Consider the following 22,607-nt stretch of genomic DNA (forward strand, 5'->3'; position numbering starts at 1 on the left):
CGAGAGGGAAGAACAAAGGCAAAATCAAAGATTTTGGGTTCACGACATAAATTTATCCAGGAATTTAAATGGTGAATTTTGTACATTGTTTCAATCGCTGTTGCACGATGAAGAGAAATTCAAAGTGTATTTTCGAATGAGCAATGAGAAATTTCAACAGCTATTTCAGCTTGTTGAAGAACATTTAAATAAGCATTTTGTGTGATTTCGTGAATCTATATCAGCAACCCTACGACAGGTTGTATGTTTAAGGTGAGTTAATTATGTTGCATATTTTAATAGTTCTTTAGAACTGCAGCATGAGGCCGCGCATCATCGTGGAGGAGGATGACCTGTCGAATCGGTTGATTTCGTCTTTTGTGGCAATATGGAAACCTCGCCTTGTTCAGCAGCTTGCAATAGTAAGCAGCATTGATTGTGCGTCACTCAGGCAAAAAATCAATCAGCAAAATGCCTCGCTGATCAAAAAATAACTGTTGCAAGAACCTTGCCAGCTGATAGCCGAGTCTTGGCTTTCACTGGTGCTACCTCCTCTTTCTGCCTCCACTCCTTACTGGCTTGTTTGGATTTAGGAGTGTGGTGGTGGACCCATTTTTTCATCGCAGGTGATGATCCGACTCAAAAATGCATCACCTTCTTCCGCAAACCTTGGTGTAAGCCTCTGACAGCCCTCCAAACATTTCAAATTCCGATTTTCAATCTAAAGGCGAGGGACCCATCTGGAACACACTTTACGGAACTGTAGGTCTTTTTTGATGATTACTTAACAGCTCCCATCACTGATTCCGACTTGTTCTGCAATTTCTGATACTCTTGCCCGTCGATTGTCATCAATAATGTCTTTGACCACACTAATGTTTTCGTCTGTAATACTGGTCCGAGGACAGTGATCATGTTGCTGATTTTCCACACGTTCTCGTCTTTCCCTGAACTTTTTATGCCAGGCAAACACACGCATCTTTGACAATGTTTGATTACTGAACTGTGCAGTCAATCTCTGGCAAATTTCCGCCACTGTAACTCCTTCACGAGCAAGAGATTTTATAATTATGCATTGCATAGTGGAGGGGTGCACATGTTGCTCCGACATCGTGAGTGTTACTGATGAAATGATGGGAAATATCTAACAGCACACTCTCCTCACTCCTAATAGTCCCACCTAAGCATAGAAGAAGTGTGGGGCCAGTCCTACCAACTGTTGATGTTCAGGAACAAAAAATCCTGTTTATATTTGATCGACCTTCGTATTTTAGTGTACTTTTATAGACAGATGCTGACTACTTTTTGTTATTATTATTTATGAGGTATATTATCATTAAGGATAATGTTCTCAAATACTCCTTTCTTTGCGTGCCCATCTTTGCCCACCCTGCCCACTCCCTCACCAGTAACAAATTTTAGACATGTTACCTGCTGTTCTCTCCTGGGGATACATTGTTGGGGAACACTGTAGACTGTGCAGGCTTCAGACTTATGGGGAAACTCCTGTTCAACATATCTGTAAATAAGATGTACATAACTCATTATCTCTAGAAGTAATCTACATCAGATAATTAGAAATAAAATTAATGAATTATATCACGAAATTATAATAACTTTATTTCAAGCTTGTAATGGTAAATAAAGAATAAGGATCCAATAGACCCAAGATTAAACTAACACAAAATTTAACCATCAGAAATATAGATTCAAGATAGGGTATAGAAGAAACTCACTTTGAGTGACAACTTGATTGTCACTGCTTCAGACCGCCCAATACAACACAAATACTTAGCATTTTGATTCATGTTACATGGACCAAACAACACAGCCTAGTTGTGAATGCATTTTGTTATAGCATATCAATTACACATGTGCCCAACCAAAATTTATTTGTACAATGTTCAGTAATTAAATACCCAGACTGTACTTCCCACACTCGTTGTAGGGTTGCCATACCAGAAATATAAAAATTCAGGACATTTTGATGCAACAAAGTATTTTCATACCTCCCATTGCAGAAATAAATATAGTGGATGCCGCTTATTATGATGACTCTGGGACGCAGATAATTTGATAACATTAACTGGCTGATAACAGTAGCCGAAAAATAAAAATTGATAGGTAGCCTACTGTATTTATTCATAACCTACATGCACTACAATGAAACAGATTCCGGTACACAGCACTGCAGTACAGCATGTTCGGGAAGTTTCGGCAACATTGTCATCATCAGCATCACTATCTTCTGCTCCATGTTCTTCACCTCTCATATCTAATTCTGTGGAAGTAACTGCCTCACATATGTCGTCTTTTGTTTTGCATCGGTAATGGTGCCATCATCAATGTTCATCCATTCCTGAAATTCATCTTCTGTTAAGCCGGTTGGACAAAGTTCAACATCCTCGTCTACTTCGGGTAACTCTCTTAAAAATCCCCCATACCGGAAACAGTTTTTTATTGTATGTGCTGAGACATTATACCATGGCATGGCTAGAAGATGCAGGGCATCAAGAAGGCTGATTGTTTCGGCAAGGGCACTGGCAATTTTTTATGTGAGTCTATGTTTTCTAAGATTCTTGTGTGCATTTCATGGCGATAATACGCTTTCATGGTGCGAGTGATTCCTTGATCGCGTGGTTGAATTAATGAAGTCATATTTGCCGGTAAGAAAACCACATTGATGTTTTTGAGCTCACAATTCACAATGTGTGCTGCACAGTTGTCAACCCGCAAAACTATTTTGCGGTTCAGCCTATTATCCCACTCCAGTAGCCATTCTTTGAAAATCAGGGCAGTCATCCATGCATTAGTGTCGGAATGATAGTCCTCTGCATACTTATTGTTGCCTTTAAAGTAATGTGGGTTCTTACTTTTCCCAATCACTAACACTCTTTTCTTTTCACCAGACATACTCGCACAACATAAAACTCTTACTCATTCTTTCAAGGTTTTACAGCCTTTAGAACTTTCATATTTGAAGATGTGTGTTCAGGCAAGGCACAATAATACTCGCATACTTGAGGACGAAATACTTGACATCAAATATGATGATATAAACCGAATTCACGATCACAATAAACAGAATATTTTAATAATTAATGTTATTTGTTTTACGTCCCACTAACTATTCTTTTATGGTTTTTGGAGACACCGAGGTGCCGGAATTTAGTCCCACAGGAGTTCTTTTACGTGCCAGTAAATCTACCGACATGAGTCTGACGTATTTGAGCACCTTCAAATACCACCGGACTGAGCCAGGATCGAACCTGCCAAGTTGGAGTCAGAAGGCCAGCGCCTCAACCGTCTGAGCCACTCAGCCCGGCCAGAATATTTTCAATGCTTTAGTATTTGTCTGTACGGGACTTCATAAAAGTGATTGTATAATATGGTCGATAACATTATCCGTGATTACAATAAACGGCATTCACTGTACTGTAATTTACAATGTGAGGGTAGTATATTAATAGCACATCAAAACAATGTTAAAGTGGATTTATTTTACATGGTTTTACATTGTCTAAATTTGCATTACTCTTTTATAAGTAACAGTCACACTGAACAGTTTGTGAAATCTTTGTTAAAAAAGACTCATTATTCAGAATGTAAACATGAAAGGCAACATATCATGTCTTTAACATTATATTGAAATATTAACTTTTATTTTATTTTATTTTTCAGGAGTCATTTATTTATTATCAGAACAGTTTAATAAACACAAAGAAGATAGAATAGAAATTTCAACACTACAAACAAAGCAAAGAATTTCAAAGTACTGTATAAACAAACTGATAGCTTTACTGACATCTAATTCCAGTGGAGTGCACTGAATGCCAGCTACCCCAGAGCTGCTGGGGTAAAGAATTTTGTATTTACATTTTTGTATTATTCCTAAGAATGCTTCTTTATCAAGTTAAAAAACCTGAAACAGCTAAGCTAAGGCAAGTACAGCTGTCTTGATGACCCGTTTGTTTTACCGCAATTCAGGACTCTCCAGCGAGCTGGCTTTCTTTGCGGCATGAAAGAGAGCTTACCCCAGCAAAATTCAAGTCACTTGGTTGACGCAGGAGCTTCAAGCCGCCTCCTCTTGGGGTGGTGGGGTGATAGCTGTTGACCTCGCTCAAGACACGCAGTATCTTATGGCGGCAGAGCAGCTAGCTTAGGTACATACAATATTAGTTTTAGTTAACACTCGAAATGTTCAGCGCCTCACACCAGAGGCTACAAGAAAAAAGAAACACAGCAGAGCCACTTGCAGGTACTCTTGCTAATAGAAATAGCCATTTTATGAAATGAATTGATTTATTTATTATTTATTTTATTTTTGGATTTCGGCATGTATGAAAATTTGGGAACGATTCATTGATGGCATATGTAGAGTTATGTGTAGAGTTTGTTTATCGAGGCATGCGGAAAAATATGTAGGTAGCCCAGCATGAACATGGAGCCAAGTGCAAAGTAAAATAATTTTTTATTTGGTTGCTCTGTAAGAGTAGGTTTGCCTGTTATGGTGGTATATTGTGAATTTTTGTAGGTTCCTCTTGGAATATAGGTGAAATTTAGGAGTTCTAGAGCATTCTTCATGAATATGACAGTGGTATACATCGTGAGGAACATTTCTCCTCATTTGTCGTTGCTGTACCTACGCTCAGTAAGCGAATGAAACTGTAAAATTTTGGTGACAGTAAAATACCTGCTAAATTTTGCTCATTGAGTTTAGGTTAGGCTTTTTAAGTTATAAAACAAAAAATTAGTCCCTGTATATTTCTGTAAAAACCATAACTGTTCTATTATGAAGCATCAGTGGGTGAAACTCTTAAGTGTAATTTTTCAAAATCTGCTGTAGCATAAATTATAATGGCTCCATCACTGGCGTGAATATATTGTTAAAAATATTCTTATTCAAGTGAGTTATAATAAATAAGTTCTTTAATACCTAAAATGCCAGGCTGATTGGCTCAGACCCTCAGGCGCTGACCTTCTGACCCCAACTTGGCGGGTTCGATCCTTGCTCAGTCCGGTGGTATTTGAAGGTGCTCAAATACGCCAATCTCATGTCGGTAGATTTACTGGCATGTAAAAGAACTCCTGCGGGACTAAATTCCGGCACCTCGGCGTCTCCAAAAACCGTAAAAGAGTAGTTAGTGGGACGTAAAGCAAATAACATTATTATTATTATTATTATTATTATTATTATTATTATTATTATTATTATTAACACTTTATTTATTTATTTATTTATTTATTTATTTATTTATTTATTTATTTATTTATTTATTTATTTATTTATTTATTTTGTCTGATCCGTTTGCGTGTTGTATTTCCACTTAGTTATCGAGTGAGTTTATAAAATACTAATGTTGGCTTTAAAGAAAGTGATGGGGGCTGTGCTTGCTTTTAAAAACCTTACAGCTGGGTAACAAATGTGTTCATCACATGCCACTGTCTAATTCAGAATCAAGTAAACAGAAAAGACAAATCAAGCTTCTTGTGACTTTGGAGAGTTAATTAACAAAATTTAGATGAATTGAAAGTACTTACATTCAAAAAGAAAACACACCAAATTATGTGCACAGAGACAAGCTCTTTCTAGTAATAGTAAAAATTCAGGAAATTAAAAATTCAGGTGGGACATCTTTCCTCTAACGCTTAAATTCAGAACATCGTGCTTCATCAGGATGCATGGCAACCCTGCTTGTATGGCGCATTATTATTGTTACATGCCATAAGAAGTACCACTGTGTTATGATGAGTCAGTACACCAGTCCGTTTCGAATATGCTCAAGAAAATGAATTCCTAAAATGTTTCTGATCATGGTAGCGCCACTGGAATCGAAACCCCATAAGGGGAATACCCATAATTTGAAGATGAAGGGACTAATAATGTTTAAATTATTTATGCAATCAGACTGACCTTATATATACAGGATGTCCTAGGAGGAATTGTCAATGTTCAGGGATGTGACACGAACGATCATTTGAAACAAAATTCTTTATGAGCGTAGATATGTGGCATTTCAGCCATTGTGTGTACAAACACAGTTAACCAATGCTTCTCTCTGATTACTCTCAATCCCTTGCATTACTTCACTCACAAATCAATCAATCAATCAATCAATCAATCAATCAATCAATCAATCAATCAATCAATCAATCAATGATATGCATATAGGGCAGTTGCCCAAGTGGCAGATTCCTTATCAATAGTTTACCTCATAATTACATCTATATACTGTATATAATTATAAAATAACATGTCAGGACTGACTGACTGACTGACTGACTGACTGACTGACTGACTGACTGACTGACTGACTGACTGACTGACTGACTGACTGACTGACTGACTGACTGACTGACTGACTGACTGATTCATCATCGCTGAGCCAAAACTACTAGACATAAAGAAATTAAATTTTGGGGATACATTTATGTTAGAGTGTAGGTGCTCACTAAGAATGGATTTTTGGATATTCTGTCACTAAGGGGGTGAAAAGAGGGGTGAATTGTTTAAATGAGCATATCTCTATCTTAAAAGCTTAAAAGTGTACAGATGTAAAAACTGGTATTTAGAATCTCCTTTAAAATAAAGAAACATGTACTTTCTTATTGGAAAATCCCCTTAAAAGGGGGTGAAAAAAGGTGAAAAAGTGTAGATTACCTTTTAAGAGTATGGTATACTTATATCTCAAAAACTGAAGATGTTGCAGACAAGAAAATTGGTATTTGAAATCTCCTTTAAAAATAAAGAAACACATACTTTTTTGTTTTTGGAAAATCCAATTAATGGGGGAGGGGGCAGGGGGGTGAACAGGAGTGACAAAGGGGGTGAATTTAAAAAAATACTATATCTATAGTATATCTCAGAAATGTAAATTGTTACAGACAGGAAAATTGATATTTTGAATTCCCTGTAAAAGTAAAGAAACAGAGATAATTTATTTTCAGAAAATCCACTTAAGGAGAACTGAAAAACAGGGCGAATTTTAAAAATGGGAATAGCTACAGAGCATCCTATAAACTTAACATGTTACAGATGTGAAAATTGGTATTTTAAATCTCTTTTAAAATTAAAGAAACACGTATTTTTATTTTCGGAAAAAGCACTTAAGGGGGGAGGTAAAAAGATCTGAAAAGGGGGTTGAATTCCTTTTATTAGGATAATGATATCTCAAGAACTAAAGATGTTACAGAGGTGAAAATTGTGTTTGGAGTCTCCTTTAAATAAATACATATGTATTTCGTTGGTTTTTTTTTTGGAAAATTCACTTACGGGGGAGGGGTGAATGACTTGAAAAATTAGTTTAATTCTTGATGATGATGGTGATGCTTCTTGTTTAAAGGGGCCTAACATCTAAGGTCATCGGCCCAGTTTAATTCTTTGTATGAGGATACTCATATCTCATAAACTAAGGATGTTACAGATGTAAAAATTGGTATTTGGAATCCCCTTTCACCGAGCTCGATAGCTGCAGTCGCTTAAGTGCGGCCAGTATCCAGTATTCGGGAGATAGTACTGTAGGTTCAAACCCCACTGTAGGCAGCCCTGAAAATGGTTTTCCGTGGTTTCCCATTTTCACACCACGGCTGCTTCGTTCCAACTCCTAGCCCTTTCTCGTCCCATCGTCGCCATAAGACCTATCTGTGTCGGTGCGACGTAAAGCAACTAGCAAAAAAAAAAAAAAAAAGAAAAGTATCTCCTTTAAAAATAAAGGTACATGTACTATTTTTTTTCGGAAAATCCATTTTAATGGGGTGAAAGAATTGAAAAATTAGTTGAACTATTTGTATGAGGATACTTATATCTAAAAACTAAAGATGTTGCAGACATGAAATCGGTATTTGGAATCTCCTTTAAAAATAACGAAACACGCATTTTTGGGGAAAATCAACTTGTGGGGGAGGGGGTGTTAGAAAGAAAGGAGTAGAATTATTTTTATGAGGATACTTATATCTCAAAAACTAAAGATGTCTCAGACGTAAGATTTTATATTTGGAAGCTCCTTTATAAATAAACACGTATTTTTTTTGGAAAATTCACTTAATGGGGAGGTGAAAGGAAGTGAAAAAATGAATTCCTTTTATGGGGATACTTATATATCAAAACTGAAGATTACAGGCGTGAAAATTGGTATTTGGAAGCTCCTTTAAAAATAAAGAAACGCGCACTTTGGCGGGGGTGGGGGCGAATCAACTTAATGGTGGGTAGGGGTGAAAAACGAGAAGAATTATTTTTATGAGGATACTTACTGAAAATCTCAAAAACTGAAGATGTTACAAACATGAACATTTGTATTTCTAATGTTCTCTCAAAGTTAAAAAACACGTATTATTTTTTTAAATTTACGTAAGTGGGGGAGTGGGTGAATGAATTGAAAAATTAGTTGAATTATTTGTATGAGGATACTTATATCTCAAAAACTAAAGATGTTATAGACGTGAAAATTGGTATTTGGAATCTCCTTAAAATATAAAGAAACACTTATTCTTTTGTTTCCGGAAATTTTTGAAGGGGGTGGGGGTTAAAAGAATTGAAAATTAGTTGAATTATTTGTATGAGGATACTAAAGATGTTACAGACGTGGAAATTGGTATCTTCTTTAAAAAGGAAACACGTATTTACTGTTTTCGGAAAATCGACTTGGGGGGGGGGGTGAAAATAGTAAAGGAGTTGAATTCTGTTTATGAGGATACTTATATCTCTGAAACTAAAGATATTACAGATGTGAAAGTTGGTATTTTGAATCTCCTCTAAAAATTAAGAAACACATATTTTTTGTTTTCGGAAAGTCCACTTAAAAGGGGGAGAAGGGCGGAAAGTAGTGAAGAAGAAGTTGAAATGAGGATACTTATATCTCAAAAACTGAAGATTTTACAGACGTTGAAACTGGTATTCGGAATCACCTTTAAAAATAAGGAAACATATTTTTTTGTTTTCGGAAAATCCACTTAAGAGGGTGAACAGAATTGAAAAAGCGGCTGATTTTTAAAATGAGTACCGGAATATGTCAAAAACTTAACAAGTTACAGACGTGAAACGTGGTAGGCCTATTTGGAAGTCCTTTAAGAATACAGGAACATGTATTCTTTAGGAAATGACACTTAACGGGGGTGAAAAGAAGTGAAAAAACTGAATTATTTTTTATGAGGATAGTTATATCTCAAAAACTGAAGATGTTATAGACGTGCAAATTGGTAATTTGGATCTCCTTTAAAAATAAATAAACATGCATTTTTTGTTTTCGGAAAATTCACTTAGGTGGGGGTGGGGGTGGGGGTGCGGGAAGGATTGGTAAAATTATTGAATGTTTTATGGGGATACTTATATCTCAAATACTGAAGATGTTACAGACGTGGAAATAAGTATTTGGATTCTTTTTTAAAAATAAAGAAACATGTTGGGGTTTTTCCCCGACTTTCTCACATGCACAGTTCTATGTCGCATGGTCATCTTAGCCGCAAAAGCCAATACCACAAACGTGCTTTACAAAGAGTTTCTGGGTTGAATGAAACTCAGTTTTTCGGTGAGTTTTTATACTTTATTGATATTCAGATAATGTCTTAGTACAGTACGAGGAACGATTACTTTTAACATATTACGAAATCCACGCGAGCGAAGCCGCGGGTAACTGCTAGACTAAGATATGCAAGGAAATAGATTTCATTTCCAGTTCAGAAGGTGACTATTCGGTAATAAATTCAAATTAATAGTCTGTTTATCGTAATTTTAAGGCATTCTTAATCTTCTTTCTCTGTCACTTCTTCGTAAAGTTGAGATGGCGAACGTATTTCCAGGCGGCAGCTTCTGATCCTAAAATGTGGCCCCTCCTAGTGATAATGAGCGCTGTCAGTTTCTTTCCTCTGGACACTAGGGGCGCGAATCCACACTCCCCTGGGTTCTCCTCTTAGTCATCTCTTACAACAGGTACAGGATACCGTGGATGTATTCTGCCACCTCAACCCATAAAGGGAGCATTCCGAACATATTATTATTTTCTTTATTTTGTTTACGTCGCACCGACACAGATACAGTAGGTCTTATGGCGACGATGGGATAGGAAAGGCCTAGGAGTGGGAAGGAAGCGACCGTGGCCTTAAATAAAGTACAGCCCCAGCATTTGCCTGGTATGGAAATGGGAAACCACAGAAAACCATCTTCAGGGCTGCCGACAGTGGGATTCGAACCCACTATCTCCCGAATGCAAGCTCGCAGCTGCGCGGCCCTATCCGCACGGCCAACTCGTCCGGTGAACATACTATTATGTTCATGCCTTTGTTACTGCATCTCTGAAGATTTAACATCACTACCATTACCACAACTTCAGTTTTGTAATTCAGAAATTATTATCATGTCTACAATTAGGGCGGTGAATGCATCAATCAAAATATTAGAAATTACCTGTTTATCTCTTCATCGATTGGAACTCCCTCACTGAAGCAGTTCTCGGTTGTGGGATAACTCTCACCTGCTGGTAGGTAGATGTTGCTGATCACCATTCCCACAATCACAATGCATTCATGATATCTACAAGAGAGTGGAAACAAGTTATAAAAATAGAAAAATCCGGACTAACTCGGTTAATTTTCTGCATATACATACAACAAACTCCTGATTGTCTATGTTTGGATTACCCAGTTGAGGATTTTCAGAACACGATTATTAAAATGTGTATTTTTTGTTGAAAGAAAACACAGAAGAAATTTAAAGTACGGTAAATAAAAGCAATGGAACTCCAAATTCCTTTTAGCCCTTTACAAATATGAAAGGAATTTATTGACCAGCAGACATGTGGATATGGGACTGATAATATTATTTTTCTTGAACCTTAGTATAATGGAATCATGTGCTGACTTTCGGTCTGATAGTTCCAGAAGTAGCGATCCAATCCGAATGGTTGAGATGCCATTTGTTTAGAAATATGGGCCATGAGTGTATATTTGACACTTGGTGGGCCTCAGTTAAATACGTGGGCGGCGGTCATTTATAGCCGTAGGCGGCAAAAAAAAAAATTAAAAATGGATGTAAAATTTTGGGAACTTTACTAAAACCATGAAAATGTACCTAAATATACCACGTACCTTCTTTAGGAATGGAAATTCAAATTTAAAGCGGTTTGAAGGCAAAATAAAAATCGTAAAGTATTTTTTTCATTGGAGGAACGGCACAAGGCACACTCCACTTTATGATGTGACAGTGGTTAACTTGAAGTACACTGTAGTCCGCTGCTGTGAAATATATGTGCAATATGTGCATATTTCCTTCCCCATGAGCAAAGTGCAGATTCCAAGAAAATAAGTAAAAACTCATCCCGGGAGAAAACATCACTAAACAATTGCATTTTGTTAACCCAGGTCGTTGAAAAATAGTACTATGGATGTCTGAGAGGTGGTGTGTTCACTCCTTGTAGGTCCATAAGAACAGTGCTGTTTTTTTTAACATGGAACGAGCTTACAGAACACTAATAACAGCAATTTGTTGCTACTATGAACGATTACTTGGAGCGAAAGGCATGAACAAGCTTCTTGAATGTGCAATGTTGAGTATTAACATGGGTGCTAGTAAAATATCAAACAAAACGACTGTTTGGGGGTGTCCATTAGGAAAGTAGCAAGGAGTGGTACACAAAATACCCATTCGACCAAGAATGATTAATAATTCATTTTGTCATGAACCTTCTAACGGGTTATAAATAAGATTGAAATCTATATATATAAACTAACATGTCCTGATTGACTGAGTGACTGATTTATCATCGCCGAGCCAAAACTACTCCACATAAAGAAATGAAATTTTGGGGATACATTTATATTAGAGTGTAGGTGCTCAATAAAGGAGTATTTTTGGTTATTCCGGCGCTAAGGGAGTGAAAAGGGCGGATGAGTTGTTTAAATGAACATATATCTCAAAAACTTAAAAGTTTACAGACGTAGAAATTGGTATTTAGAATCTCTTTTAAACATAAAGAAACATGTTTTTGTTTTTGGAAAATCCAATTAATGGGGGTGGGTAAGAGTGACAAGGGGCATGGATTAAAAAATAGACTATATCTACAGTATATCTCAGAAACATAAAGTTTTACAGACATGAAAATTGGTATATGGAATCTCCTGTAAATGTAAAAAAAAATTACCGATGATTTATTTTCGGAAAATCCACTTGAGGGGAACTGAAAAAAGAGCGTGAACTTCTAAAATGAGAATATCTAGAGAACAACTCATGAACTTAACATATTACAGAAATGTTACAAAATTGGTATTTTTTTATCTTTGAAAAATTAAGAAACATGTAAATTTTTGTTTTCGGAAAAATCACTTAAGGGGGTGGTAATAAAAAGGAATGAAAATGCGGGTTGATTTCTTTTTATTAGGATACCGATATCTCAAGAAATGAAGATGTCACAGAGGTGAAAGTTGGTATTTGCAGTCTCCTTTAAAAATAAAGGAATACGTATTTCTTTGTTTTCCGAAAATCCACTTAAGGGGGATGAAAGAATTGAAAAAAGTTGGTCGGCAGCCCTGAAAATGCTTTTCCATGGTTTCCCATTCTTACACCAGGAAAATGCTGGGGCTGTGTCTTAATTAAGGCCACGGCCGCTTCCTTCCCATTCCTAGCCCTTCCCTGTCCCTTCGTCGCCATAAGAGCTATCTGTGTTGGTGCGACGTAAAACAACTAGCAAAGAAAAAAGTTGAATTTTTTGTATGAGGATACTTATATCTCAAAAAACTAAAGACGTTGCAGACGTGATCATTGGTATTTGAAATCTCCTTTAAAAATAAAGAAATATGTTTTCTTTCGCTTTCGGAAAATCCACTTAAGGGGCGAAAGAATTGAAAAAAATAGTTGAATTATTTGTATGAGGATACTTAAATCTAAAAAACTAAAATGTTGCAGACGTGAAAATTGGAATTTGGAATCTGATTTAAAAATAAAGAAACACGCATTTGGGGGGAAAATCAACTTGGGAGATGGGGGAGTGCGAAAAAGGAGTTGAATTCTTTTTATGATGATACATATATCTCAAAAACTGAAGATGTTACAGTCATGATACTTGGTATTCGGAAGCTCCCTTACAAATAAACACGTAGTTTATTCTTTTTGGAAAATTCACTTAGGGGGGAGGCGAAAGGAAGTGAAAAAAAATTATTTTTTGAGGACATTTTTGTATCTCAAAAAGTGAAGGTTACAGACGTGAAAACTGGTATTTGGAATCTCATTTAAAAATAAACGCATTGGGGGGGGGGGGGGATAAACTTAAGGGAGGGGGTGAAAAGGCAGTTGAAATCTTGTTATGAGGATACTTAGTGTATATCTCAAAAACTGTAGATGTTGCAGATATGAAAACTTGTATTTGTAATGTTCTTTCAAAGTAAAGGAACACGTAGCCTACTATTTTGTTTATTTGGAAAATCCACGTAAGGGGGAGTGGGTGAATGAATTGAAAAGTTAGTTGAATTCTTTGTATGAGGGTACTTACAGTACAACCCAAAAACTAGTTATAGACGTAAAAATTTGTATTTCGAATCTCCTTTAAAAATAAAGAAACGCGTATTCTTTTGTTTTCGGAAAATTACTTAGCGGGGGTGTGTTGAAAGAATTGAAAAACATTGGTTGAATTATTTGTATATCTAAAAAAACTAAATATGTCAGACGTGAACATTCGTATTTTTGGAATCTCCGTTAAAAATAAAGTAACACGTATTTTTTTCTTTTCAGAAAAATCTACTTAAAGGGTGGGGGCGGGGTGAAATTAAATAAAGGAGATGAATTCTGTTTATGAGGATACTTATATGATATCTCAGACCATGAAGATGTTACAGACGTGAAAGTTGGTATTTTGAATCTGCTTTACGAATAAATGAAATACGTATTTATTGTTTTCGGAAAGTTCACTTAAAGGGGGTAGAGGGGTGGAAAGAAGTGAAGAAGGAAGTTGAATTATTTTTATGAGGATATCTATATCTTAAAAACTGAAGATATTACAGAAAAACTGGTAGGACTATTTGGAATCTCCTTTAAAGATAAAGAAACACGCATTTTTTTGTTTCGGAAGAGGCACTTAACAGGAGTCAAAAGAAGTAAAAGAAGTGCTGAATTATACTTTATGAGGATACTTACATCTCAAAACTGAAGATGTTACAGTCGTAAAAATTGGTATTTGAATATCATTTAAAAATAAAGAAACATGTATTTTTTATTTTCGGAAAATCCACTTAGGTGAGGGTTGGGGATGGAGGAAGGACTGATAAATAGGTTGAATTATTTTTATGGGGATACTTATATCTCAAAAACTGAAGATGTTACATACGTGGAAATATGTTTTTCTAATTTCTTTTAAAAATAAAGAACATGTTTTTTTTTTTTTCGACTTGGGAGACGACTGTTTCTCACAGGTACAGTTCTATGTCGCATGGTCATCTAGCCCCAAAAGGCAATACCACAAACGTGGTTTTCAAAGAGTTTCTGGAGAAAAAATACTAATTTTTCGGTGAGTTTTTATACCTTAGGGATTTTCAGATAAACTATTACTTTTAACATATTACGAAATCCACGCTAGCGAAGCCGCGGTTAACTGCTAGTTTGTCATAGTTTTCTATCACATCAGCCCAGAGGTAAGAAAACATAGGTAACGATCTAAAACACCCAGTTTCCGCGGGGAAAAATATGAAAGGAAAATAATAAAAAATGTGTCAAACCTATAATTTAAATTTCGTTAGAATTCTGTTAGACGCTGACCCATTCATTTATATAGAAGGAGCTTGTACATGGCTCACGGTCAGAATAGATCACGGTGGGAGAAGAAAAGCATATGCCTGTGCACGCACGAACCAGACACCTTCCTACGTTGAGGCCACTGTATTTTGATGACGCTGTACTAACAAGGAGGATCGACAGAGTCTTGTTGATCGAGTGTGATGCATGAGCCGTGAGTATGGGCTTCACTTCAATGGCAAGAAGAATACAATAAATATTTGGTAGCAAGTAAGACACTTATACCTTCAAGTATTCTCACAGCAATCCAGCAACTTGTAGAGAGAGCGACTACGTATACCAAGCTAGGTTCCTGCATAAATAAACTTTGGGATCACCCGCTCGAAGTAAGATGTAGCATCGATGTTCTTTCAAGCAGATGAAACACCTAGGCCGGTGGTATTCGTGTACCACTAGGCGTCGCCGGGTCGTCGTAGTTGTTTTAAAGTGAGTAGTTCAGAAAAGAGCTGAGCCTGCCCATTTTTAATAGAATCTTGGTTTGATTTAGTGTTTTCGTCTGCCGCTACACAGGGTGCCCTTTCTGAACTATTCCTTCTAAAATATGTGTCGGTTTGTATCTCCCATTGTCTAGCTATGTAAAAATACTTACTTATACTGCATTGCTCTTGTTTTCATTTTTGTTTCGATATCCACTCGTTCACTTCATTTTTTTTTTTCAGTAGCAGTGTACTGTATACCGGTACGCAGTAGAATAGTAAAATGTTGCATTAATAATTTTACACGTATATCGTTGCAAAGCAATGAAAACCGCGTAATTCCACTCACGAGATAACCAATGTTTCTCCATCTGTCTTGAGAAGGCTTGCCGCGTTGCCTGGGAAGGGAAGAGAAGACTCCAATGGTCGAATAATTGGGCTATCATTGAACAGTGAAAATGCCAGGAACAGTTCTCCGGCCATTGCTCACCACTCAGTATAGGACTTTTCTCCGAAAATTGTTCACCACTCAGAATAGCGCTTCTGTTCTCCGACCATTGCTCACCGCTCAGTGTAGCACTTCTGTTCTCCGGCCATTGCTCACCGCTCAGTATTGGGCTTCTGATCTCCGGCCATTGCTCACCGCTCAGTATTAGGCTTCTGTTCTCCGGCCATTGCTCACCGCTCAGTGTAGCACTTCTGTTCTCCGGCCATTGCTCACCGCTCAGTATTGGGCTTCTGATCTCCGGCCATTGCTCACCGCTCAGTATTGGGCTTCTTTTCTTCGGCCATTGCTCACCGCTCAGTATTAGGCTTCTGTTCTCCGGCCATTGCTCACCGCTCAGTATAGGACTTTTCTCCGAAAATTGTTCACCACTCAGAATAGCGCTTCTGTTCTCCGACCATTGCTCACCGCTCAGTGTAGCACTTCTGTTCTCCGGCCATTGCTCACCGCTCAGTATTAGGCTTCTGTTCTCCGGCCATTGCTCACCGCTCAGTATAGGACTTTTCTCCGAAAATTGTTCACCACTCAGAATAGCGCTTCTGTTCTCCGACCATTGCTCACCGCTCAGTGTAGCACTTCTGTTCTCCGGCCATTGCTCACCGCTCAGTATTGGGCTTCTGATCTCCGACCATTGCTCAACGCTCAGTATTGAGCTTCTTTTCTCCGGCCATTGCTCACCGCTCAGTATTGAGCTTCTTTTCTCCGGCCATTGCTCACCGCTCAGTATTGAGCTTCTTTTTTCCGGCCATTGCTCACCGCTCAGTATTGAGCTTCTTTTCTCCGGCCATTGCTCACCGCTCAGTATTGGGCTCTTTTTCTCCGGCCATTGCTCACCGCTCAATATTGGGCTTCTGTTCTCCGGCTATTACTCAGTATTTGGCTTCTGTTCTCCTGCCATTGCTCAACGCTCAGTATTGAGCTTCTTTTCTCCGGCCATTGCTCACCGCTCAGTATTGAGCTTCTTTTCTCCGGCCATTGCTCACCGCTCAGTATTGAGCTTCATTTTTCCAGCCATTGCTCACCACTCAGTATTGAGCTTCTTTTCTCCGGCCATTGCTCACCGCTCAGTATTGAGCTTCTTTTCTCCGGCCATTGCTCACCGCTCAGTATTGGGCTTCTTTTCTCCGGCCATTGCTCACCGCTCAGTATTGGGCTTCTTTTCTCCGGCCATTGCTCACCGCTCAGTATTGGGCTTCTTTTCTTCGGCCATTGCTCACCGCTCAGTATTGGGCTCTTTTTCTCCGGCCATTGCTCACCGCTCAGTATTGGGCTTCTTTTCTCCGGCCATTGCTCACCGCTCAGTATTGGGCTCTTTTTCTCCGGCCATTGCTCACCGCTCAGTATTGAGCTTCTTTTCTTCGGCCATTGCTCACCGCTCAGTATTGAGCTTCTTTTCTCCCGCCATTGCACACTGCTCAGTATTGGGCTTCTTTTCTCCGGCCATTGCTCACCGCTCAGTATTGAGCTTCTTTTCTCCGGCCATTGCTCACCGCTCAGTATTGAGCTTCTTTTCTCCCGCCATTGCACACTGCTCAGTATTGAGCTTCTTTTCTCCGGCCATTGCTAACCGCTCAGTATTGAGCTTCTTTTCTCCCGCCATTGCACACTGCTCAGTATTGAGCTTCTTTTCTCCGGCCATTGCTCACCGCTCAGTATTGAGCTTCTTTTCTCCCGCCATTGCACACTGCTCAGTATTGAGCTTCTTTTCTCCGGCCATTGCTAACCGCTCAGTATTGAGCTTCTTTTCTCCGGCCATTGCTCACCGCTCAGTATTGAGCTTCTTTTCTCCCGCCATTGCACACTGCTCAGTATTGAGCTTCTTTTCTCCGGCCATTGCTAACCGCTCAGTATTGGGCTTCTTTTCTTCGGCCATTGCTCACCGCTCAGTATTGAGCTTCTTTTCTCCGGCCATTGCTAACCGCTCAGTATTGAGCTTCTTTTCTCCGGCCATTGCTCAACGCTCAGTATTGAGCTTCTTTTCTCCCGCCATTGCACACTGCTCAGTATTGAGCTTCTTTTCTCCGGCCATTGCTAACCGCTCAGTATTGAGCTTCTTTTCTCCGGCCATTGCTCACCGCTCAGTATTGAGCTTCTTTTCTCCGGCCATTGCTAACCGCTCAGTATTGAGCTTCTTTTCTCCGGCCATTGCTAACCGCTCAGTATTGAGCTTCTTTTCTCCGGCCATTGCACACTGCTCAGTATTGAGCTTCTTTTCTCCGGCCATTGCTAACCGCTCAGTATTGAGCTTCTTTTCTCCAGCCATTGCACACCGCTCAGTATTGGGCTTCTGTAAACTTTACTCCGAAGAAGTTACGAGGTTTCCTTTGCTCACCGATGTTTCATATACAATACATTATAGTTATTATTGGGGAGTAGGATGGTGTAGCGGCTTAGCTGCTTGCATGTCATCCCAGCGACCGTGTTTTGATTCCTGCTGTTGCTGGGGTGGGATTTTCAGTTGAAAATCCTGTGGTGTCAGGAAGGATATGCGACCTTAAATCCCGGCCACAACTCTTTTCGTTCCTCAGTGCTTGCAGGGATCCTGAGCAAGCGGGATAAGCTGCGGAAGATAAAGATTATAGTACCGTAATCTAAAAGACGCACACACGGGATGCTGTCAATTGTGTACACTGTTGTGTTTACAAATTATATACACATTTATACACACATTACCGAACCGCCATCTTGAACAAACACTTGACTGCTACATTAGCATGTTAACCAACTACCAATACAACACAATCACAACATGAGTTCACACACTGATTTCGATTAGCGACTTCCGCTAACAACTCAACTCCAGTCCCCACGACTGTCTCTTTATATACCTTGCCTGGCCAGGCTTCTAGAAAAGTATAACACGACATGTTTTCTCGTATCTTTTCGAGTCTCCAATAACCTATGTAGTGGATAGAACATTCTATAAAACTCTAGTGGCAAAATTTGCGTTGTTCTGGACGCTTACCCTATGTTACACAACATTACATCGGATTTACACATCATATTTACAGGTTAGAATAAATTATATACTATTAATTACGTGTTCTTACATTAAATAAACTCGTATTAATATACAAACAGCAGACGTATCGTGACATAACCTCACATGTTTTGTTACAGAAGACAGATCATACAACACACAAATAATAAATGATACGGCCACGATTTATACCAAATAAAGTCCGTGCATGACTACGTAAATAATAATAATAATAATAATAATAATAATAATAATAATAATAATAATAATAATAATAATAATAATAATAATAATAATAATAATAATAATAACACCACTTACTAATCGAGCTGGATATTTTAACCATTTACCCATAGGTTTAGAGAATCGTTTCCATGTTATACTAGTCCATTACACTTGCATCAATAGTTAATATTATTTGCCATTATTTGTCATCCAGCAACAATCATTTGTTATTTCTGGTATAATTGCAGTATACTCGTACTTCGGGTGGTTAAGGGTAAAAACATTTGGATTTCGATGGTACGTCGACCAAAAGTTTGAATACCACTGACGTAGGCAACTACGTTGCCGCGGTCTAAGCCTAGACCCTAAGAAGAGGATCATAAGAAGCCATATCTTCTCGTTTCTTCCATAAAGTGTTGAAAGGTGGACTACTTATGTAGTTATAAAGAAGAAGATCGATGTTTTTGAACTTTGCATGTATAGACGGATTTTGATGTAGTTACAAAGACGCACAAAAAATGCTGTCAGTTGTGTACCCTAATTTTATTTATAAACTGCATACATTTATCACACACACATCAATAAACCACCATTTTGGACAGCTGCCTATCACGAAGATTAAGAAGAAAACTGTACCAGATGCATGTAAACGACCAACTCAGCAAAACCAGTTCAAATACTTGACTTCCACACAAATCATCAAAACAACTCCAACTAACCAATAAATCAACTCCACCATCAAGAACGCCTCCTTATATATGTTGCCTGGCCAGGCTTCTAGAAAAATAGCACAACGTATCTTCTCGTAAATTTTAGAGTGTCCAATAGCATAGTTACAATGTTAGGAAGGTTATACATAGTTCTCGTCGTACTTAGCGTTGTTCTGGATATTACGGTGTGTTGCACAATATTGGAGTGGATTATTCATCATATATATAGGTAATAATAAATTATATACTACTAATTACGTATTCTTACATTAATTAAACTCATATTAATATATATACAGCACATGTTTCATGACATAACCTCACAAATAATACGATCGTCCGTACATGACTACGTAAATAATAACAATTCAAATACTAAATGGATGTGAACACTTCATAGCCATACCTCACAAGTAATAATAATAATAATAATAATAATAATAATAATAATAATAATAATAATAATAATAATAGAGGAAGAGGTGAGAATGTGGAACCCCACTTTGTTTTTAAGCCATACACATTAGACAATAAGATCGATTCATTCAAATGTATGGAATTTTGTATCCACAATCTATTGATGTCCAATCCCTTAATTAATTATTTGGTATACCAAACAAGAAATTTTATATTTAAGTTTTTGTGAACACACAGCAAACTCGTCTTCAGACTTAAGGTGTGGGTGATATGGACCCCAAAGGTGTCACCTGAAAAACTTCAAATTAAACGCACATAAATATTTGTAAATGGCGTTTATTCACAAAATATTGTTAGAATTGTGAGTTTTGATGACAAGTACAGTAGAAATTATAAAGTGATGACTGCCAAAATGATTTACAGGAAGTTCAAGACCGTTGTCCTTTTAACGGCAATAGTCACACACATACGTACTTCTTTCAGCTCCAACACAATCATTGTGAGCCCACATCTCACAAATCAAACATTGGACCCACAATTCCCCTTTTCTGTCATCAGAAAAACTACCATCGCTGAACGAACAAGATGCATCTTCTTTATCAGGTTGAGGCTCGCCGATGGGCAGTTCCAAGGAACAATCAGAGTGATCTGAAGGAAAGTTTACAGATTCACTGCTTGAATCCTCACTTGCGGATTTATCCTGTTGAGTTTGTTCTGTTCTTCCTCCTCGTCCAGATCCTTTACCTTCAGGTCCCTGTCCTTTACCTCGACGTCCATGTCCTCGGGTTGTAAATGGATTTTGTTTTTCACTTATTTTCTTAACTGAGGCCTCTAAATGAGCTTTGTACGGTGATCCAGTTACAAGGGTTGCGGGGCGTGCTTTTCTACCCCTTGTCTATTTCTTCTTTCTTGAAATGGGCACAGGGCGGATATCTTTAGGTGAAACTGAGAGAAACTGGGATCGGTATTTTGTAGCAAGAGAGGATACTGGTGTTTCGTTGGGTGAGGAGTGGTGTGAACATCTAGGAATAGCAGGTTCCGAATGCACGAGTTTCTTAGATGGAGCAGCTGTGGTGGGTTCTTGGTCTGGTGGAGGAGGTTCTTGTCTTTCGGCTTCTTGCTCGGCGGCGAGAACGTTAGCGTCAGTGAAGATCGTTTGATTGAAGGGCCAGATTCCTGTTTCCTTAAAGCCATTTACTGCAATGGCACCAGTTGTACACTGCAGGTAGGCTTTCCCAAAGAGTTCTGCAATAACATAGGGTCTAAGTGGTTTTTCATGGTGTACCATCCACTGCCGAATGTGTTCACCGTAGTGAGTTTTAAGGGGACCCATGAATGTACGGTCCAAAAGTTGGAGTGTGTGGGTCGTATGGGACGGCAGGGAAAGTAGATGGGCGTGATGTCTTCTAGCCATGTCGATTATGTCAATGTTTCTCGTAGGAGAATAATGTCCTTCGAAAATCAGCAAAATCGGAGACGTCTCTGTTGGCACAGTCTTCTCAATAAAGTGCTCAAACAAAACTGTGAACAGCTGGTTTTGTACCCATCCTGAGGGATGAGCCCTCCCGATTGATCCAGGGGGAGCCCCTCTCATCAGAGTGTCAGTCATGTTCTTTCTGGGAGCGATAATCATTGGTGGAATATATGAGCCCCCGCACTCATCAAACATATCACTGTGACCAAAGAGCCTCGCTCAGCAGCAGTAAGAGCGCATATTTGACGTTTCCCCTTCAACCCAACAACTTGGGGAATTTTACTCCGCACTATCGTGGATTGATAGCATCAAGGAAGCCACGGCTCTCAATTTAGAAAGACTTCGGAAAATAGTATACGACAGGAAGAAATGGCGCACTTTGGTCTATGGGGTCACGGAGAGTCGAAAGCGACTGAACAACTAACAACAACATGTTCAACCCAGTCTCACCCACGTTCCATACTCTGTCAGGGGAAAACCCGAACTGATTACACAGCGCCTCTATTAGATCATAAAATACAGCAACAGTCTCGTGTCTAAACCCCTTAGCTCGTGCATACGGCGTTCCAGTTGGTTTCCTGATGGCCAACTTGTCACAATGACGTCGCATGAAACTGTCAAACCAGGCTCTGCCTGCACATTCGCCTCCAAAAGGATTTTTCACACCATTTCTGACTGCTAGCTGGAATGCCATTTTACGAACGTCCATGCGCGTGAATCCGTAATATTTGTCTTCCAGTAGAAGGAGGTAATCCACAAGTTCATTTTCTATACACTCTGGAAGGATAGGTTTCCTTCGTAGTTTTTAATACCATATTGTCAGGGGAAAGCACAGTATCGAGGGCCAGTCTCCTTAATGTTGTTTTTGGAACAATATACTGCTTCGCCGCTCTCTTCAGTCCCATTTTCTTCTCCCGTACAGCCATAACAGCCTCTTTCATCTCTTCCTTATCCCATAACTTCCTTTTTTTACACGATTTCGTCTGAAGCTATGTTCGTGGCATCTAAAAAGTGTAAAGAACACCATTCGGATGGAGTTACAAAAATGTACTGTAGTACGCCTGTAATATGGAACCCGGTTCCATATTACCAGCATTGAAGGGTTCCATATTATCGACATCGGCATGCTGA

General features: G+C 38.5%; 1 protein-coding gene across 3 annotated transcripts in view; it reads right to left on the bottom strand.

The window, feature by feature from the left end:
* LOC136882526 (uncharacterized) overlaps positions 1-22,607 on the bottom strand; it is a 97,168-nt gene that overhangs the window by 32,205 nt on the left and 42,356 nt on the right. For 2 of the 3 annotated variants that reach the window (XM_067155134.2, XM_068229659.1), the window contains exons 2-3: positions 10,379-10,504; positions 1,411-1,498 (exon numbers count right to left, since the gene is read on the bottom strand). In XM_067155134.2, coding sequence (XP_067011235.2) covers positions 1,411-1,498; positions 10,379-10,476 — 186 coding nt within the window. In that variant the 5' untranslated portion in view covers positions 10,477-10,504. Of the gene's footprint in view, positions 1-1,410; positions 1,499-4,013; positions 4,140-10,378; positions 10,505-22,607 lie in introns of those variants that run through there. The other variant, XM_068229662.1, reaches the window with a different exon arrangement.

The sequence above is a fragment of the Anabrus simplex genome, chromosome 1, assembly GCF_040414725.1.
Source record: "Anabrus simplex isolate iqAnaSimp1 chromosome 1, ASM4041472v1, whole genome shotgun sequence".
NCBI lineage: Eukaryota > Metazoa > Arthropoda > Insecta > Orthoptera > Tettigoniidae > Anabrus > Anabrus simplex.